At 41.7% G+C, this 21,906-nt stretch overlaps 1 protein-coding gene across 1 annotated transcript; it reads left to right on the top strand.

The window, feature by feature from the left end:
- Window positions 1-747: 747 nt before the first annotated feature.
- On the top strand, window positions 748-20,984 carry MRPL3 (mitochondrial ribosomal protein L3). Its single transcript, XM_081833854.1, has 10 exons — window positions 748-870; window positions 4,659-4,840; window positions 5,938-6,029; window positions 7,391-7,489; window positions 12,514-12,613; window positions 13,080-13,140; window positions 15,800-15,908; window positions 16,394-16,471; window positions 17,072-17,149; window positions 19,795-20,984. The coding sequence occupies exons 1-10, from the start codon at window positions 800-802 to the stop codon at window positions 19,942-19,944; spliced, it is 1,020 nt and encodes a 339-aa protein (XP_081689980.1). The 5' UTR covers window positions 748-799; the 3' UTR covers window positions 19,945-20,984.
- Window positions 20,985-21,906: the final 922 nt, after the last annotated feature.

The raw sequence follows: 21,906 nt of genomic DNA, 5'->3' as shown, positions 1-21,906 counted from the left end.
GGTAGCTTTTAATAGACATTAATAGGTTATTGTACTGTATTTTAGTGTTTTGTTGGAAGCTGCCCAGAGTGGCTGGGGAAACCCAGCCAGATGGATGGGGTATAAATAAATAATAATAATAATAATAATAATAATAATAATAATAATAATAATATCATCCATACTCATGGATATATAAGTGAATATTTTCTAGGGGTGAAGGGGTTTGTTGCTCCTCTGCTTTAGGCTCATCCCCGCCTGAATTCCAGTTTGGGTTGCTCACTTGTTGGGGCAGAGGCACAGCAGCAGCCTCCAAACAGCAGCATCTTTGGGGGTGGGGGACAAGGAGAACTGCTCTTAGGATTGCACTTGAGGCCACCAACGCCTTGGAGGCTTTTTCGTTCGGTTAAAAAAAGATGACTCAAACTCCTCTTATGCCCGGATGGGAATCCCGGGATAAATCTGCAGCCATTTGCCCCTGCAACGGCGGCTTCCCGCCGGCAGGGGGCGCGGCACCCGCCGCCGCCTCCCCGTTTCCCGCCAAAGTCAAAAGCAGCCGCTTCCCTCCGGCGCCGTTTTGTCTATGGTTCACGTAGAATATATATATATCATGACGTAGGCGGGGCGTCCGTTTGGGGGAATGGCAACGCCCCTTCTTAGCCTGCCTGTGCCTCGAGGTAAAAAAAAAGCTCCGCTTCCTTCTGCGCCGGCGCGGGGCTGGTAGGAACCAAGTGTAGCCGGAACTTAAGTTTCTAGAGCGTGTCAGGCGGAAAGGTAGGGGGAGCGGTTTCCGCCGAACTCCCCGTCGAGGAAGGGCGCGATGTCGCGCGTGGGGCTGCTGTGTCGGTTGGGCTCGCGGCTGCTGGCTTCGGGAGCGGGGATTCGGAGCGGGTACGTGGGGGGGGGGGTTTCGTGCGCGCGCGCACCCCCGCGCGCTTTCTCAACCGGCGCCGGGCGCTGGTTTCCCCCTCACAGACACCCACCCCGTGACCCCAAATAAGGGGCTCCCGTTCCCTCAGGCAGAAGTTCCACAGGTGAAGGCGGGCTCCACACGACAAAGGGGCGGGGGGGGGAAGGACCCAAGCTTTACCTGTTGGGTTTCTGCCTGTTAAACGCAGCAAGGGGGAAAAATGTGGAGAGTTTCGTTGAAGCTTTTTGGAACCAGTGTTGGAAACTTGAGATAGGAAAGCTGGGAGCTAAAGGGCACCTGGAACCTGGGTTATGGTCGACTGTCTAGGTGCGCCTTTTTTATATATAACAAAGCTGAAAATGAACCAACTGCAGCTAAAATATTGTGTTCCTTTTTTTCACATGGTCCAGTCCCTCCCCTGCCCATCCCCCTAACCTAATATTCCCAAGAGGGTCTCTTCTCCAGTTTTCAGAGAGGAGCTGGAAGTGAGGAGGCAGAAAAAAGCTCCCCCTTTCCTTCCACTCTGCAGTTTGAATCTGAAATCTTCGGCGCAAGAGTTCGGAAACCGCTTACGCTAATGAAATGCCCTGTGCAAAATGCGCCTAGGACAATGGGAGTTCATGGCATAGCTATGAGAAAGTTACAGAATCATAGCACTGTAGAGTTGGAAGGGACCCTGAGGATCATCTAGTCCAGGGGTCTGCAATGCAGGAATATGCAGCTGGTCCACCCAGGGATCGAACCTGCAACCTTGGTGTTATCAGCACCATGGTCTAACCCACTGAGCTATCCAGGCTCATAGTTTCGAAAGACTGCTTGAAACTCACTTTCCGAAAGTGCATATTGGGTTTTTTCTCCCCAACATGTTGAGAGGGGGAGAGGAAGGGTGTGCACCTGTAGTAATTTGTGGTGCTCTACTTTTCTAAGTTGTGGACAGGGCATCAAACAGTGGTTTCATACCACAACCACCGCACATCTATGCTGTGGGGTTAATATTTTTCTCTTGCCCCATGCTCCGTGCCTTTGTGGTTGCTTTGTTTTACTGGGGCAAGGGAGAAAGGGGAAAAAGCTGTGCAGTATGTGAATAAGGATACAGTGGTACCTCGGGTTACATACGCTTCAGGTTACAGACTCCACTAACCCAGAAATATTACCTCGGGTTAAGAACTTTGCTTCAGGATGAGAACAGAAATAGTACTCTGGCAGCAGGAGGCCCCATTAGCTAAAGTGGTGCTTCAGGTTAAGAACAGTTTCAGGTTAAGAACGGACCTCTGGAACGAATTAAGTACTTAACCCGAGGTATCACTGTATATGTCACTGCACTGTGAGAAGTGAGGTTACAGGGAACCAGGCAAAGGGCCTTCTCAGTAGTGGTGACCACCCTGTGGAAGGCCCTCCCATCAGATATCAAGGAGATAAATAGCTATACAACTTTTAGAAGACGTCTGAAAGCAACTCTGTATAGGGAAGTTTTCAGTAGTTGATGTCCCACTGTGTTTTTATATTTGTTGGAAACTGCCCTGGGTGACTGGGGTGACCCAATCAGGTGGGCAAAGTACAAATAATAATATTTTTATTATTACTACTAGCAGGGAACCAGACCAATTTTCAGGAGCCTGACACGTAAACAAGTCTCTTATGACAACATATACAGTACTAGAGTTGGGCGATGCTGGGTTTTCAGCATCGCGGTGTATCGCCAGCCAAACATAGTTCTTTGGCGATATACTGTGATGTTGAAAAAAGCTGCGTTGGCCCCAGCTGGCAAGATGCTGTGTGAAACTGCATCGTGGGAGCTGAGGTGCAGGCTGTGGCCAATATAGCTGGCCCCAGCCTGCTGCTCAGCCGGGGGGCAGAAATGCTCCTGCCCCCAGCGGAGCCAGCCTTGAATCCCCTGTCACTTGTGCATGACTGGCAGGGGACTCAGGGCTCATTGGTCAAGCTCTGCTGGGGGCTAGAGAGCCTCTGCCCTCAGTGGAGCCAGCCCCAAGTCCCCTGTCACTCACAAGCAGTGCAAGCGGGGGCAGGGATCTCTCAGCTGGGAAGCTGAGAGCAGCCGGATCCGGATCCTACTCGCATGCAAGCAATAGTGGGCTTGGAGCTCTCTCAGTTGGGGAGGGGGAGCACTTTAACAGAGCCCCCATCCTGCCGCTGGCTTCTGCGAGCTGGTATCGGTTCAAGGGCTCCATAAAACTACAGTGGTACCTCGGGTTAAGTCCTTAATTCGTTCCGGAGGTCTGTTCTTAACCTGAAACTGTTCTTAACCTGAAGCACCACTTTAGCTAATGGGGCCTCCTGCTGCCACTGCGCCGCCGGAGCACGATTTCTGTTCTTATCCTGAAGCAAAGTTCTTAACCTGAAGCACTATTTCTGGGTTAGCGGAGTCTGTAACCTGAAGCGTATGTAACCTGAAGCGTATGTAACCCGAGGTACCACTGTACTTGGCTGAGGCAAGGGCAGCAGCGTGCTCCTTAGCCCAAGCAGTTTAAAGAAGTGAAGGAAGGAAAAGGCTGTATCAGGACCTCGCCGATTCTTCTTGATTCTCCCTCTGCCAGGGCAGAGTGCGATGGTGGTTTCAACAGTGGTATATCACTGGTGAAACCGCCGCTACTTGAGTCCCTCTGCTTTCAGCTCTCAGCTAGTTTGTTTCTCCCTCAGCACACTGGGCACTGGAGGCAGAGAGACTCAAGAGTGGTGATGGTTTCACCAGCGATATACCACTGAGTGAAGCTGTCATTGCGGTCTGCCCCCACATACTAGTCCAGTATCAGTATATCCTGTATCAATATATCCTTTGATCAATATATCGCTCAGGCCTAGCATATACTTATTTTGAAACCCGTGTTTTATTCCCTTCCTTGGTTAAATTGTGATGTGTGAAGGGAACTCTTAAGATGTATGCTATTGTATCAGTTGGTGTTTTGCAACTACATTGGTTTGCTTATATGGCCCTAAGCCTGGGTCCATTTTCTCTGTTAGCCAATGAAAAGGTATTGTTCTGGCAACTGTAGGTGACTGGGGTAGAGTTGGGCACTTCACATAAGAGGGTTCTTCAACTATTACAGTATAGCCTGCTGCCTCAGGTAAAGAGAACCTGTCTGTCCACCTTAATAAAGCAGTGTTTCTCATTGAAATTGCACCATAGATTTAGCTTATTATATTGGCTGCATAATGCTCTCCAAGGAACTTTGAATATTTTTGTAAGTCTGCTGCTTTCCCATTTGCCAATTTACTAAATATGTTCCCATCAGCAATTCTTTCTGCCTTTCTTACAATTTCATTATCAGTCTACAACAGTTAGGGTAATGCACTTCATTCTTCCATTTCTGCAATGTCAGTTGGGTCGCAGCCCACATGCTTTGGAAAGTTTTAACATAAAAGCGCTTATAAGGCATTCAAAAATTATCCCATCCTGCTGTCCTTTAATATGCTTGTGAAACATGTTAGTGTAATGTTCTGGAGAGCATGATTATTTGCCAAGGCTGCTCAACATGCTTTGTAATTCTGCATTTGGCATCTCAACCAGAGCCTTCAACATTGATAATCATCTCTTTAGTTCGAAACTTTTAAACTGATAGAGTAGTCATACACTTCCTGTCCTTGCTTTTGGGGCATGTGCTGCAGGTATTTGCCAGTGAGGGATTATTTTTGTCTACCTGTATTTATGCTTGGCAATACCTTGAAGATAAGTGGGTATCAGAACTGAGAATTGGGAAAGGCTATTGTGCATATCTCGTTTTCTAAACCATTTTTATCTTCTGTTTGATAGTGGTCTGTGGTGTGTCACAACTAGGCATATTACTGACAATTCCACATGGTGGGATGAGCACCTTTCAGAAGAGAATTTCGAGTTCCTTAAGAAGTATACAGCGGAAGAATTCAAAGCTCAAACAGCCAGTAAACTCTGTCCACTAAAAGATGAACCCTGGCCTTTGCATCCATGGGAGCCAGGTTTGTATATGACAGGTTGGGAAGCAAAAGCAAACCTATGTCCAGTACTTGAGCCTGTATTTGGATTCCTTAAAACACAAATGCTTTTAAAATCAGTGAGCTGTATTCTAGTCCATTAAGGAAGCAGCACATGTAGGACCTAAGATTTATTTTCCCTTGCACCCAGCGCATGTGTGTAAACATTCAGCATGCCAGACCATTATGAAAATTGAGAAGTTCCTATCAGTTATTATTAGGCAGCCCTGTATCAGGAAGTTTTTAATGTTTCATGTTTTACTATGTTTTTATATGTGCTGTAAGCCACAGAGTGGCTGGGAAAACCCAACCAGATGGGTGGGGTATAAATAATAAAATAATAATAATTATTATTATTATTATTATTATTATTATTATTATTATTATTATTATTCCAGATAGCCTTTTCTTTTTTCATCCCCCACCCCCAAGGACCACATGTTGCAAATTTGTAGTCCTTGACTAAATGAATCCATGCTGGCTGGGAATATGGAATGCATGCACAATCCTTTTGTTCCCTATTGTGGTGCCTATGTGAATACCTGCATGTGCATAACACAGGGGAAAGGGCTCTGTCATGTCACAAAGGGGTCCCTCTGTACTCGGGCATTGGGTCTCCAATGGATTTGATTGAACCCTTTGTTTTTCAGGTGTTGTCCACACTTAGATTCCCATAACTTTTTCTTCGTGGACAGCTCCCTGCCCTGCCACTTCCAGTCCATCCCATCTGCCTTCTGGGCAGAATGCCAGGTTCTAAGAATGATGGTGCAGCCACTGCTCTTGCCCTTTGCGGCTGATGCTCCCGTCATTTTCCACAGGCATGCCATGAATCACCTGAATGAAGCTTGTAGACCACTGGTGGTCTGTGGACCACAATTAGGAAATGCAAAATGTCATTTAATATTAAGTTGCAACCGTGGTCCCTTTCATTCACTCAGTAGTCAATATGGAAGCAGAGTGCTCTGTCCGTCTTTCACCAGCCACTACACACATTTGAGGAAATTCTGTGTGCTCACCTGTATGGAGCACCTGGCTGCCATTGGCTAAATAGTTAAAGGGACTGCTTTCACTTTTAAACACAGGTTCTAAAAGAGTTGGACTTATTGCAGTAAAGTTGGGGATGATGCCATTGTGGACCAAGAAAGGTGAAAGAGTGCCTGTCACATTACTTCAGGTAAGGCAAATATTAGTCTTTAAAAACCACGATAGGTTGAAGAAAATAACATGCAGCCTGTCTTCTAGGTTGCATATTTAGGATCTGGGCACTATCCTAACTAAACAGCTCCGTTAGTTGTAGCAGCATAATGGAACTTCCTTGCCCCCTCCTCCCCTGTGCCCCTTGCAGGCTTGTGGAATCTGTTTTGGCTCTTGTTTGGTTTTGCTAGAACTCTGAAGTCCAATAATCAGAGCTGGGTGCAAAATAAGTATTGAGGTGGAGCCAGACACAAAATATGGCTTAATAAACAGACCTGGTTGCCTCCTTTCCCTCTTACCCCATGAACAATAACCTGAGATTACCTGCAGATACAAGTGCACATCTACAGTTAATGCAGTTCTCTGGAACTGGGCCTTATAGAAAGGTGTCCTTATTCATGTTTATTCTTCTAAACCGTTGGCTGTGCTGTATCGTGTTGTTGGTTTTAAAATTATAGTTTACTATGTTGCTAGGTACCTTGAGGCCATTCACGGTGAAAGGTTGGGTATAAATTTTAAAAATAAATGCTGACTTTCAGTTCCCCTTTATAAAGGTTAAAGGTTGCAGTACTGCACTGTGTACAGCATCTGACTATTGATTCATTGTTGTTTGTATAAGAAGGAAATTAAGCACTTTGCTTAATGGTTGCCATCAATTTGATTTTAATTAATTTTTATAATGAAATGTTTTTAGAATCGTTGGATTATTTTGATTGTTGTTAGCCGCCCTGAGCCCAGCTTCAGCTGGGGAGGGCGGGATATAAATAAAATTTATTATTATTATTATTAAAACAAAATAAAAAAATTCCTTCCAGTAGCACCTTAAAGACCAACTGAGTTAGTTCTAGGTATGAGCTTTCGTGTGCATGCACACTTCTTCAGATACACACGAAGAAGTATATCTGTGTATCTGAAGAAGTGTGCATGCACACGAAAGCTCATACCTAGAACTAACTCAGTTGGTCTTTAAGGTGCTACTGGAAGGAATTTTTTTATTTTGTTTTGACCATGGCAGACCAACACGGCTACCTATCTGTAACTATTATTATTATTATTATTATTATTATTATTATTATTAAAGCTGGAAGGGTTATTTCCAAGGGCTTACCTGAGATTGAATTAGCAAATCCCTATTAGATGATTTATATAACGATGTTACACTTCAAGTGTTTAATTTCCTTCTTATTTGTCCTGTATTAAGATTTTGGTGTAGTTTGGATGCATTTCTGGTCTGTTGACTCTAATAAACAAATGGTGATGAGGATGTTATTATTCAACAAAATATGTATACGGGTTTTGAGATTACTTTTACCATTCTGTGTTGGCTCTTTTTCCTTGAAGGTTAGAGACTGCCATGTATTAAAGCATATACCGAAGGAAGAAATGGGCGGAAAAGATCCCTTTCTGCTTGTTGGAGGAAGAAATGTTTCACAGTTTTATGTAAGTCTACTGTGTTGCTTTTTGTGATAGAGTTCTCAGTTCTCATCAACTTCTTCTATGGAGTGCATTTTGGTGTGTGGTGTGCCTCTATATTTAAAAGTCTGCCTTTTTTATTTTTTTAAAAAAATGCTCGCATGCATCACTGTTTGCTGTCATTTCTTGAAAATGTGATTTCTCCCTACTCTTTACCATTCTCTGAAGGCAGAGGATTTTTGCATGGGGGACATGGGGAGGGGGACTCCCTGGTCCTGAATGGGGTAACTGTGCCCCTAAAGGGCCAAGTTTGCAGCCTGGGAGTCATTATGGACTCTCAGCTGACCATGGAGGCACAGGTCAATTCTTTGTCAAGGTTGTCTACCAGCTCCATCTGCTATACCAGCTGAGACCCTCCCAGCCTGTGCCCTGTCTCACCAGAGTGGTACATGCTCTGGTTATCTCCCGCTTGGACTACTGCAACGTGCTTAATGTGGGACTGCCTTTGAAGGAAACTACAACTAATCCAGAATGTGGCTGCCAGACGGGTGTCTGTGAGTGGCTGCTGGGACCATATAACACTGTTCCTAAAATATTTCCATTTCCGGGCACAATTAAAAGTGTTGGTGCTGACCAGTAAATCCCTTAATGTCTTCAGGCCTGAATACCTAAAGGAATACCCACATTGTTGAGGCGAGTGGAGGATTCAGTCCTGCTGGGTGCTACTTAAAGAGGAGGCACAGCGTGTCCTCCTTCTGGCCTCTCCCCTCCTGACTGCAACATTTCCCCCTTCATTTAGGTGTACTATGTATTCTCCAATTCTCTGCTTCCTTTTCTTCCCACGTGCATGTGCAGGCCTTGGCTTTTTAGCTCCTACGCAGCTTCTTTCCCATTTATCCAGTGTGGTGTAGTGGTTAAGAGCGGTAGTCTTGTAATCTGGGGAACCGGGTTCGCGTCTCCGCTCCTCCACATGCAGCTGCTGGGTGACCTTGGGCCAGTTACACTTCTCTGAAGTCTCTCAGCCCCACTCACCTCACAGAGTGTTTGTTGTGGGGGAGGAAGGGAAAGGAGAATGTTAGCCGCTTTGAGACTCCTTAAAGGGAGTGAAAGGCAGGATATCAAATCCAAACTCCTCCTCCTCCTCTTCTTCTTCTTCTTCTTCTTCTTTTTCTTCATCCTTGGACAGAAACATAGGGCTAATTGAGACAGAAGGCTTTGGTTTCTAGCGAGGCATCATCATCATCATCATTATTATTAGCTTGTTCAGCCTCCTTTTAATAATTTTTCTTTCCTGTTTAAGAAAGCAAGCATGCTACCTTCCTGTGGAAAAAAAAAAAGCCAAGTCACCCTTTATACCAAAACATACACGATGGACGTAAATAACTATTACAGCAGATATGTACCAGTCTAGAGCATCTGTAGTGAGACACAGACCATATATGGAACCATTCATTGTTTCCACTGTTTTTAATTTGTGTGGGGTTTTAGTTGTTGTTTGTTTTTATTTATTGAGGGAGGGGAGATGTGTCTGGGAGGGGAGGAGCAGGGAGAGCAAGGAGGCTCCCAATCACTGTGGGTTCAGGGTAGGAGGATGTGGTTTGGCAGGTGGAACAGGCCAGGTAAGGGCACACAGCACAGGCAGTACCTAGTAGCAGGGAAGGCAGCAAAGAAGGCATACGTTTCTTCCCCTGTTGTGTCTTCTTGGTGGCATCCGGCAAAGCTTTTCCAGGTAGTGTGGGGTCTTTTACACTCTGGCCCAAAGGATGTGACTGAACCAGTGGTAGCTTGCTATGACTTGTTTGCAAAGCATTTTGAGGATAACATCACTTGCATCCACTGGGATGATGATGATGATTACTATTATTATTATTTAGTCTGCTGTTATAGGAGATGGGTCTCATGGGATGTCCAGAGAAAATGTTGTGTGGGATATAAGTGCTCTATCAATGAGTAAATCTACCATATTTTCTGTTAATTGTTATTTTTTGCCTCATTTTTAGCAACTGTTCTAATTTACAAATTTGAATCTCTAGTTTAATCAAAATCTAGGTTTTATAGATCTCTTGAGTGTTCATTGATTCTTTTGAAAATGGGCATATGTGGAAATAAACCTTCAGCTCTTCAGGTGTAAACTTGCTCCAATTTGGAAACAGAACTAAATGCTGTCGTTTTATAGAAAGTTAATTTCCATCTTATTAATGATGTAAAAAGTTTCAACAGCAATGGTTGGTTGGTTGGTTGGTTGGTTGGTGTGTGTGTGTGTGTGTGTGTGTGTGTGTGTGTGTGTGATTATGAGATGGGTTAAAGCCTCACAAGGCCTTAACTTGGAATTGAGTTATTAATTTTCAAATAATATGTGTGGAATCATAGAGTATGTGTATACTGTAGTATATTTGATTAATTGGTACTCAGAGGAAACAGCAACAGCCAGCCATACCCCGTCTCACAATGTATAATTTGTGATCTATCATCCCCATTCAGCATGCTCTACAATGCAGAATCAAAACTCTGCCTCTTGCAGATATTGACATTTCACTGTATCTACCCTGAAAGATCAATAATTTCTTGTGGGCAGAAGATTCTAAACTGCTGTCCTGTAACAGCTTCTGGAAATGCCTGAATGTGCAGGAGATATATTCCTCAAGTAGATGCCTTTGATTCCTAGAGCATCCAGCTGCTTGTTGCAAGAGCTAGAGATAAACTGTGCCTTTAAATTTACAAAAGCTAAGTGCATCTAAGTTTATAGTATAACTGGGACATAGATGTTTCATGCCCTAGCTCATTGGGTAAATGTTATATGTTTGTGAACTGCACACATAAGTTAAAGCATCCTGTCATTTTTAAGTACACTTAATATAGTCAATAAAATAGTTCCAGAAATTGAAAGGATTACCTGAGCCTGTCAAATGTCTTGATGAAATGTTCTTTCTTGTGTTAGATGTTGTAGAAAGCTGGAATCAGATACTTGGAGACAACCTAAAAAGCTTTTGCATCTAGTGGCTATCTTTTCATTTCTTTAATTATTATTACAGTGGACCTTCGGGTAATATAATCCTCAGGTTGCTAATGCGGCAACCTCAGAAGAGTATACTTCTGGGTTTCGCCATGCGCACATGCACAGAAGCGCTCAATTGTGCCAAGCGCATGCGCAGAAGGGCGCCTCTGGTTACGAAGTTTTCGGGATGTGGCCGGGGCTCCGGAACGGATCCCGTTCGTAACCGGAGGTACCACTGTATTTATTTTAATTCTACTAAGAGTTTATTATATCTTCATTCAGACCTTTCCCCTTATTTTTACTTGCTGCTCTAAAAGAGCATCCATAGATACTGGTTATAAATTCTTTTAATGTATATATGTGTCGTAGGATAATTTTTTACATGTTTTAAAGTTGTTGCACCAATGACAAATACATTTGCTATCTAAATATAACAGTTTTCAAAGTATTGTCTAAGAAATTAGCTATGTTTTACTGTAGAAACTCAACACTCCTATCCTAAATGCATTCTTTGAAAATAAGTTCCAGTGACCATCGTGGAGCTTACTATAATGACGTGTTCTTAGGACTGGATTTTAATTATTTTTATAGTAGTCATTTGTGTGTGAGAGAGAGAATCTCAGGAAGGTGACACTAAGAAGTATTTTAACCTTCGTCTATAAAACAGTATTATAAAGGTTTATCAATTTTCTTCAGTTTGCACGCAAAATGATACGCAGGGGGCGTTTTCAGGTGGGGCAAGATGCTGCTGCTGTATAACCTTAAAATTGTCCTTTGAACTCCCCTGAAAGTTCAGGAAGGCACTTTCATTGGGGAAAAGGAAAACTGCAGATAGCTTCTACAACACTGACCACCTGACAGAAGGTGATTATCCAAGTGTGTCGCTCCTGTCAGTCATGTAAATTGCTTTCTAGGGGAATCCATTTAAAGCACAAAACTCTGCAATACGGCCTCTTGCATTTTCAGTTTTCATTCATTTTACTTCTGTTTAGTTGATAGGTTGAGAGAGAAAGACTCAAGGGCAATTTCAGAATTAATCCACTATAAACCACTTATAAACTATGCTTCCTATGTGTTTGGTTAATAATGAAGTATCCTTGTGCTAAAGATTATAGACTCTAGTATGGTGAATTAAAATTAAAAGCTTGCAAGACTTTGTTCTTTCACCATTTTCATTCTGGCTCTGCGGTTGTCCATGCTTTATTGAACTTTTACGCTTCGGCAAATTTTTAAATATTATTCTTCATTTAAAACTTTTATTATTTGAAAAGTCTCCATATTATAATTGCACACTTTTCAAAATTTGGTTTCTAGCCACGGTTTTAATGCCCTAAATTATAGTTAATCTCAACTATAGCTAACTTCATAAACTAGGCTTTGAAGTTGCTGTGTTTTACCAGGGCATAGTTTAGAATAAGCACAGCCTGTCTGGGATCAGACAGAATACTAAGCTGTGTTTAGTTTAAAAAGGAAGCAAAAGCTTTCCAAGCTCCTTGTGGCTGCACTGGGGGGAGTGGATAGCACACAAGCCTAAGGCTTTCACAGGGGCATTCCTATATCACTAAACAAGGCCACATTTTGTCTTGTGTAGTTAATAAAAGGTGGATTTAGACAAGGGAAACCTGGTTTGAAATCCCCACAGCTTTAAAGCTCATTGGCTGACCTTGGGCCAACCAGTGTGTCTCCTCCTAACCTAATTCGCACAGTTTTTGTGAGGATAAAATGGGGCAGAAAACCGGAGAACATATCTGCCATCCTGAGCTCCAGTTTCTTTCTATGATTTTCTCCTATGCTTGATTATGCATTGTAATAAAAAATAAATTTATTTTAATAATAAATAATAACAAACACTTCTTTAAAACTAAAGATTTTGAGCAGATGTGTATAGGATCACACACTGTGATACAACGACTCTCTAAATTTTATCAAGAAGCAAGTCCTTAAAACCACACAATTAGCATATATTTTAAATTGTTTGAAGCGTTCGAGGATTTTCAATGTAAAGATTCTAATTTCTCAGTATTTCTCTCATTGTTACCGGTTGCATTTCTTACAGAAAGGGAGAGCTATGATGGAGTTGTGCAGAACCGTTGGCATCCCGCCAAAGGAGAAGATTTCAACGTTTAGAGTGTCTGAAAATGCCCTCATTAAGCCAGGTAATCTATGCAGAATGAAGAACCGTGGAATATAATTTTGCACAATATTTTCTCTTGGTAGATCAGAACCATTGTGCAGAGCTGACAAGGTTTTGAAGTCCTATGGTAAAATGGAGCAAATCCTATGTATGTAAAAAGTCGAATACTATAACCATACATTTCCCACAGAGAAAGTCATGTGATCTGAAATGGCTGCTACCTTTTTTAAAAGCTTTCTTAGAGATAAAGTTTGTTTTGTTTTGTGGATGGTGTTCCAATCAGAGGAACAGGGAAGGAGGCCATTTTTGATGCCTCCCCCTGCAGGGACAAAGGGAATTCCTAAAAATTACAACCTTCACCATTGCATGACATGGATCACTCTGGGCCCATCGCAGCGCTCCAGAAATGCCTGATACGCCTTGGACTTTGTCCAAACAAATAAGAATAATGATAATAGGTTTACTTGATTACCTTCCTTCCCCACCAGGTACTCCCCTGTATGCTGCTCACTTCCGTCCTGGACAATATGTGGATGTCACTGCCAAAACGTAAGTTTCCTCCTGTTGCTATTTATGCACTAGGATGTTTTTAACCACTTTATTTTAGATAGTTACAGTGGTACCTCGGGTTAAGTATTTAATTCGTTCTGGAGGTCTGTTCTTAACCTGAAACTGTTCCTAACCTGAAGCACCACTTTAGCTAATGGGGCCTCCTGCTGCTGCCACACCGCCGGAGCACGATTTCTGTTCTCATCCTGAAGCAAAGTTCTTAACCCGAGGTACTATTTCTGGGTTAGTGGAGTCTGTAACCTGAAGTGTATGTAACCCGAGGTACCACTGTATTAGACTTTGAAGGCAATGCACAAAGTGATTTGCAAGAAAATATTAAGACAAAAGGTATTAATAAGCCAGAGAAATAAAATAAAACGAGGGAAATGTTTTCCAAAGCCACTGGAATTTTTCTTTTGTGGTATACTTGGAGCTTGTGCCTGAATCAGGCAGAAAAAGAAAAACTGCTCCCTGAGTGTGGCCGCGTGCACACATACACACTTGGTTGTGATGAAATTGCTTTTCGATTTTTATCCCTTGAAAAGGACTGTTTTTGGCTGTGAGGATAATTCATGGTATTTCTTTTAAAAGCAAGAATGAAATAAAAACAGACCATCCAGATGAAATGTTTAAGTGGACACTTGGTCTTATGACACCAGGGATTTATGCCAGTTGATTAAAGTTGACAGAGCTGTCTTCTTTGAAGTTTGCTTCCTTCAGTTCGTGAATCTCTTGCAAGCCAACATTCCTCTTTAAAAAAAATAATTTTATTTATGATTTTCATTTATATACATTTCAGTAATAGTTTAACAGTAAATCAAACATTTCAAAACTCAAGTACCTTAATCCTCTGGCAATTTCATTATAGTTTTTGTTGAATGCTGAGGTGTCTATTTTCAGGACTCTCAATAATTTTTATAATTGTATTTTTTAAAAGAACAACAACAACAAACTATTTTAATGTTATATGTTAAATTGTTATTACGCTCCCTGGGACCTTAGAGTGAATAAGTAATAAATTAAATTAAGAACAAGAACAAGAACTGGAATTTACTTCTGAATAAACCTGCATATGATTGTGTTGAAAGTCCTTAACATTTTCCATACAAGAAGCTCTTGAAAGACAATGCCTTATATGGTGTAACCTATTGAAAACTGCTTTCTGTTAACTTGCAGAAGTGATCATTTTTTAATTCTAAAGTCTAAATGCAGCTGCATACTTTCTGTCTTAATAGACCATTGAGTAGCAGTCTGAAAATTACAGGTTAAATAAACATGTTTGTGCTGTTCTACTTTGCTTAAACCAAATGCTGTTGAAATATGTTCATAAGATATTTCTGTAATGATAGGTAATTATGCTGACAACTAAAGAAATTATCATGTTTTATAGGCAACTTTGCCTTTTTTTTGTATTTGAGTATTTCCTATACCTCTAAAGCAAATTGATTTATGCTTAATTTATACTCAAGAAAATGTCGTTTTGGCAACATAATTTTATTAATTGCACCCTTCTTGGGAGAAAGGAGTACATACTCTAAACAATGGGTTGGATTAAGATTAAATCAATTGAGATTGTTTGTTACATTTTACTACCACTGTAAAAGTTGAATTTAAGTTATTTATATCTAACTTGCCCCACTGAGACCTGTGGGACTGAACACTAACTTAATCTGCATCCAACCTCGTGTATTGCTTAGTCTGGGTAGTTAAAGAGCTTTTCAGTTGGAAGGTTAGGAATCCTCAATCGCCCACTATCACATTTTTCTTTTGCAAAATACTCATTTCCAAAACCATCCTGCGTCTGTTCTGATCTTAACTCCATTGTAGAAAATTCAAGTATCCAGGCCAGGGGTAGTCAACGTGGTGCCTTCAACTCCTTATCATCCCTGATCATTGGTCATGCTGGCAAAGGCTTGATCTAAGCCTGCCTTAGATTTTGGATAGATGAGTTTCATTTCTTGATCATTGGTTGACGTCTGCTACATGATAGAATGAAGTGTGAACCCTTTGATTCTGCTGAGACCCTTCAGTGGCTTTCAGTATCATCTAAGATACCCTTTCAGGCTGATTTATAGGACCGTGGATGCTGTTTTATGGTGGTTCTGCTTCTACTTCACTGGGAGACTACAAAAGGTGATCTGGCCTACTGGGACTTGCATGTGGGATCCTCCTGAAGTAGATTCCATGCTTTAACATTGCAAGCAAGTCTTGTTCTATGTGGCTTACATCAACTTTGTATTTAAGCACTAGTCTGGTTGTCATAGGTGGCCAGGAATTAAATGCAGGTGGGAGAGTGAGCTGGCTAAGGAGAGAGGAACCACTCTGTTCCTTCTTCATGAAGCATTGAAACCAAGTGGACTGATGGAGAAAGAAGTTCCCTCCTCCACACGCAGCATAGAATTGCAGCTTCCCATCCGTCCTCTGCCAGCTGCCTGCAATCTTGTATCGTTGGGGGGAGGGGGGGCTTCTTTGGAAGGGTGACTTACTCCCAGGGAAGTCTGCAAAGGACGTGTGCGCCTTTCTATCTGCCATACATAGGCATTTCTGAACAGCATTCTGTAAGTGCCTTGTACTGAAACTGCAATCCATATATTGGGGAAATTACCTTTTTCAAGTGGGTCATTTCAAAACTTATTTGACTTGGCCTTATCTGCTTTAGACTTGGCAAAGGCTTCCAAGGAGTCATGAGAAGATGGGGTTTTAAAGGTCAGCCTGCTTCCCATGGCCAGACTAAAACACACAGGCGACCTGGAGCCATTTCCAATAGCGTAAGTATTCTTAATAATAATAATAATATAATTTATTATTTGTACCCCGCCCATCTCACTGGGTTTCCCCAGCCACTCTGGGTGGCTTCCAACAAAGATTAAAAATACTTCAAAATGTCACACATTAAAAACTTCCCTGAACTTCCCTGAGTTACTATGACTTTGTCATTACAAAAAGACAAGTGTTTAGAAAAAAGTTTCTTCCAGTGAATGTAAACATTTCATTACACAATGAGCTCTCTCCATTGAACAGTTTATTGGGATCCTACATAGTGAGCATGAACCAAATCAACAAAACTTTGAAGTAAATGTGCATAGGTGTCAAGATGCTTTTTTAAAGTAGTACTTATGGCATGTTGTTAACACAATACCTGCTTTGGTTTTGATGCTGAATCTTACTTTATCTTATTTTACTCTTGTTCACATGCCATAGAAGAGCATTTCCATGGTCGATGCCTAACTTGTATTTCGTATTTTTGAGACAGAAGGTTGCAAGGGTTTTCAAGGGAAAGAAAATGCCAGGGCGGATGGGAAACGTCTTCAGAACAACGGTGGGACTAAAGGTGAGGCTTATGAATGTGCAATAAAGGTGAGGTGCGTGTCCTTTATTTGCCCCTTTGATAAAGTAGCTTCCTAGTGCATAATCACCCTCACGTAATAGCAAACATCACGTTTTCTTCTTAAGTATCAAAGAGGCAAACCCACAAAGGCATGCAGACACGGCCACTGCTGTTAGCATGGAAGTGGAATAAGGGCCTTTCCCTCCTTCTCTCCCTCTTGCTTGCTTGCTGACAGCAGCATTGCTTCAGGGCAGGGGGAGAAAGAGGACTTTCCTGACCTGCACTGGCCACTGATGGAGCTGGGGAAAGGGGACTTGAAATCGCCAGAGGTGGTGACCCTGCTACTGTCGAGGCACAAGTCAAAGTACCAAAGTGCCTCCTCAGTACTCAGTGCAGCCCGGCCTGCTTGACAAGTGAGGCACAGTTTGTCTGGGAATGCTGACGGTGCTGTTCTGTTGCTATGTAAAGAGGATGTGGAGCTGTATTTTCTTTTCCCCACAAGATATGAAAGTCTGCAGAAAGACGCTGCAGTTAGCACAGCAAGTAATTTTTAAAACCTCCACAGAATGTTTTGGTTTCAATTTGGTCGTTTTAATCTTTCAGGTGTGGCGGATCAGTGTGAAGCACAATATCATTTATGTACACGGTTGTGTTCCAGGTCATAAAAACTGTTTAGTAAAGGTAAGTTTGGCTTCGAACTGTTGGATAATGTGCCAACACAGTGCATTCAATGACTGCTTTGGTAAGCCTTGATTTTATTGTTTCTTCCACCTTGTGCCATGTGCATCAATGTGTTGTTGTGCTTTGTTTTCCAAGCTGGTGCCTTCCACATGTTTTGGACTCCAGTTCCCATCATTCCTGACAAGTGGCCATACTGGCTAGAGGTGATGGATGTTGTAGTCCAAAACATCTGAAAGGTGTCGGGTTGGGCAAAGAACTCTTTTTTAAATTGGGGGGGAAAAACTCCTTACGTTGTGAATGGATACTGGCAAGCATTGAAAGCTGTCACAGAAGAATACAAAGTGATGTTTCAGTGGTTGGTCAGGTAAGACCTTTGCAAAGGAGCCTGTTAACAAGCAGGATAGCTCTCTCTCTCTACATTATCATTTTTAATTTGGTACTGTGGCACAAGCTAGAAAAAAAATAGAAATTTGATTTTCTTCTGAAATCAAATCTCACAGCATTGAATAATATGGTGCTGGGTACTGATTCCTTAAAGTAAATGTGGCCTAGTGGCCACATAGCCTGTGGCCGTATGATATTACAGTGGTACCTTGGGTTACATACGCTTCAGGTTACATACGCTTCAGGTTACAGACTCCGCTAACCCAGAAATAGTACCTCGGGTTAAGAACTTTGCTTCAGGATGAGAACAGAAATCGTGCTCTGGCGGAATTGCCAGATTAAGCAGAATAAAAATACTAAGAGTAATAGTGTGCCATTTTGCTCCTGCCCTACAGTTTGCTATGTTCAATTTTCATCATGATGACTCGTGCCAAAGGCTGAGATTTTTCATCTATCTTTCCTACTAGGAGCTTCACCTGAGCTCATCATGTAGGATATATGCTATGAAAATGCTGGACTTCATTGCAGACTGTGCTGCCTCTGGCTGTTGTAACCTAATTTGATGGGAAATTGTGCATATAATTTTGACTATGCTCAGAATGTAATTGGGGCATATTCCCCCCCACCAAAAAAAAATCTAAAGTACGTTAGGATAGGATTGGGAAGTGGTGGACACACAAACCCACGTGGGACAGTTTCTTCACTCTTGCAGGGTGCTTTTTCCTCCATGACCCTTAGCCTAGGAGCAGTTGAGAGCAAAGAAGTTTTTGCAGCATTCAGTGTCCCTAGCCCTTTGATATCTTAACATTTATACTGAGGCAAAAAGATTCCAGTCTTGCTCACTTTGGGAAAAGGTACTTTTTTTTTGCTACGTAAGTGTCTTGCATCTTGTTACTGTTCGTGCAAAGTACTGATTCAGCCTGGAGCTCTGCTAAACTGCAAAGTGGTCTGTGACTTCACCCTACTTCTAAGCATTAAGTTTGCTACATGCTCAAGCAATTTTTGCGGATTATGTTCCACGTAGCTGTAGCTGTTCGAACTTGAGACCTCTGCTATCAGCAGCACAGCGTCTTGTATGTACATTTCCCTAGGTGTCTACAAGGCATTAATTTACCGTTTTGCAAAACTGTGACCCAAAACCCATTTTTAAAAAATGAATACCTGCGCCCCATTTCAAAACACATTACCTGCTGTGTGATCTTTTTTAGTTTTTTTTTATTTTTTTAAAAGATAAAGCTAATTTAGAAAGAACAAGGAGCATGGCAAAACAAGTATCTTTGTGCGTGTCTACCTGGAAACACTGATGGTGTTAACACACACACACACACACACATTTTGTCAATACTTTATTATCTATTTTGGTTGGTTGACATTAATGCAGATATTAAATGAAAGGAATTGGTAACATTTGTGCTTGAAGCCAGGCTGACCATTTCAGGATTAAACACATTGTGGGAAAGCTGAGCCCCTCCCCAGATTCATTTATCCAAAGGATAACCAGGCTCATTCCCCCCCCCCATGACACACAACAAATAAAAGACCCTACAAGGCACCCACCCATCAGTGTTTTCCCCAATTGTCTCTTAAAAGACAGCAAGAGAGAGACTCTGTTGTATGTGCCTCCGGAGCACATTAATAACCATGAGATGAGCTCATCTTATGGGTTGATATCTAGTTATAGAACAGGAAGTAGAGTATAGTAATAAATGGACACTTCTCACAGTGGGGGGAACTGAGAAGTGGGAGTCCTCTGGTCATCCGTATAAGGATCAATGTTTTTTAACTTGCTCATGAATCATCCGTGAAGAGCAGTGAAGTGGCCACATTTGCAGATGACCGCAGATCATTTGAGTGTCATTCTTTAATGCTATAGGTTGTCTTAAAACAATCTAAATAATTAGCTCTGTATATAAAAGATGAAATGTTTCATAGGAGGCTTTTTTTTGTTCTGTGCTCTCAAAAAAATTTTTTTTTCTATTAGGAGGAAAAATGATAAAAAAATGGTTTTGCCCCCACTCCAAGGTTTCCCCCCCAGGCTTTCACATCTCTACAACTACCTCTCTGATCTTTCCTTTCTTGTCCTCTCTGTCACATTATGTCTAATGACAAACTTCTTTCCTCCCAGGTTCTCATCTCACATTACACTTTCCTTATCTAGTTAGTCCAACTGGTGCTCTGAGCAATAGCTTTGTGTTTTGAATCCTAAGTGAATTTTTGCCCACTTTTCATTATCAACCCCTCTTGCGCTTGTTGTGTTTTAGGTCAAGGATTCGGCTCTACCAGCTTACAAAGATGACAGCAAGAATTTACCATTCCCAACTTATTTCGCTGATGGCGAAGAGCAGCTGTCTGATGAGTTGTATGATGAGGACATTTTTCAGTTCACTGAGCCCTCCATAACATTCACTTAACTATTGAAATCCTGAGGTGCAGGCAGGCTTCCCATCAAAAATGTTGGCCCAGAGACGCAAAGCAGGAAAATCTTCCCCCGAAAAAGTATCATCTGGCACCAACCTGCCCACATGACTCTGGACAATTTTTGTTTTCTTCATCGCCACAGACGCCAAAGGATGATAAGCAAAGAAACAGTGACACGGCTGATTGACACTTTCAAAAAATAATTCAAAACCTTCCAAACTGATAATACATGTGTGTGTTTATATTTAGTGTAATATTTACCTCTATCATGTTATGAAACAGATACGTGTGTCTGGTTTTTTCCTTTCTTCAGCAGAAAATTGGCTGTTGTTAATTGCTTAATATAAAAAATATAATATATAATATAAAAAAAATCACTTTTTAAGTTCATTCTGCCCTGTGCGTGAGCAGTTTGGAGACACACAGGCTATGCGTGCTTCAAGAGACCTTGTCACCTGCATCGTAGGAAGCCCCACACTCCCAGTGGTCGCTTCCTTTGCTGTCCCTACTACAGCAGATATGACAGCCAGCAAGACGAGTCGCTTTTTTAAATGGCACATCTGTATTGGCATCGGCTGTCGAGAGTTGCTGAAGGGAAACCCACAGAGAAGGCAGATCTAGTGTCTGCTGTTCACATACATCTACATAAACAAAGCCAGGGATCTTTGCATATTCAACAACAAGGGTGCAATGAATAAGAGTGGTAGAGAATTTCTTTGCAATTCCTCCCAGTTCAGATTGAAGCATATATGGTGCTCTGTGTTTTCAGGAACTTAACACAATCTTGTGAGCAATTCCCCTCTTCTCATGTCCCCTAGCAACAAGAGCAGGGAAAGAGTTAGTTTTTAAAAAAACAACAGTTGTCAAGTTTGCCTGTTTGCAGTTCACTATAAGTGCTTCAGATGGCAATCCTGGCTACCCTCAATTACCTGAAGATTGCACTCATACGAGAGAAAGCAATTGTTCTCCATCAGTGCTCATCTCTAACTCCCAAATCTGTCACATTAATAAATGTCTAAGCTGTCCACTTTGATTTGGAGTTGTACTGTGCCTTTTCACTGAGATATCAACCACCGTTATCCTTTCCTATCAAAGTGCACGTTTTTAATGCACGTTAGTAACTAATTATTTCACATGAGGTCCTCTATCTTATTAAAAAAAATAATTGTTTATAAGCATGATATTTTAATTTTTTTTAAAACCATTTTAAATCCCACATATTAAATACAAATTATGTTTTGAAAGTATATTCCTAATCTATTAATCTAAAATGAAGACCCCCCCCCAATATCGTTTGATGCCATTGTTATTTTGGAATATTAGTGTTAGTTAATGAGATTTCGCAGCCATGTCCCATAACAGCAAGCCACCTGCCCCCCAGTTAACTCTGAATATGTTGACTTCCAAATCTTTCTTATTAGCAGATACAACATATATAGTCATAAGGGTGATAATTGTTTAAAAGCATTATCTGCTGGCCTGCAATGATGTAAGGTGGAATAGGATGATGACTTGAAAAAGTGGAACTCTGATGTAACAGAGTTGCTTCCCAGCAAGGATTGAACTAGAACTCCCATCAACTCCTGCAAGCATGACCAATGGTTCAGGATGATGGAAGTTGTAGTCTGGAGTGCACCATGTTGACTACCTCCATAGTATATCCTTGCTCAATGCTAAGAGGTGTGCTTTCTTGTTTTCTGGCAGCTCCATGTAATCTCCCTGTAATTTACTATATTTTGTCTGCTGTACTATGTTTTGCCTCTGCGGTTTCCATTCCTTGGTTTCGGAAAGTATAAAAATGTCCTTGGAGTTGCTTCTGTAATGTATAAAAGTGATAAATGTTGAGCAAGATAGAAATCTGGGGTGCCAAAAGCTTTGATCAAGCAAGCAGTATTCTGTACTGGATCACATGTTGCCGTACAGAAGTCAAGAGCAGCAGAAAAGTAAGGCAGTAC

The sequence above is a fragment of the Podarcis erhardii genome (assembly GCF_964252035.2).
Source record: "Podarcis erhardii genome assembly, chromosome: 12".
Classification (NCBI taxonomy): Eukaryota; Metazoa; Chordata; class Lepidosauria; order Squamata; family Lacertidae; genus Podarcis; species Podarcis erhardii.
This window is presented reverse-complemented; position numbering and strand designations above follow the sequence as displayed.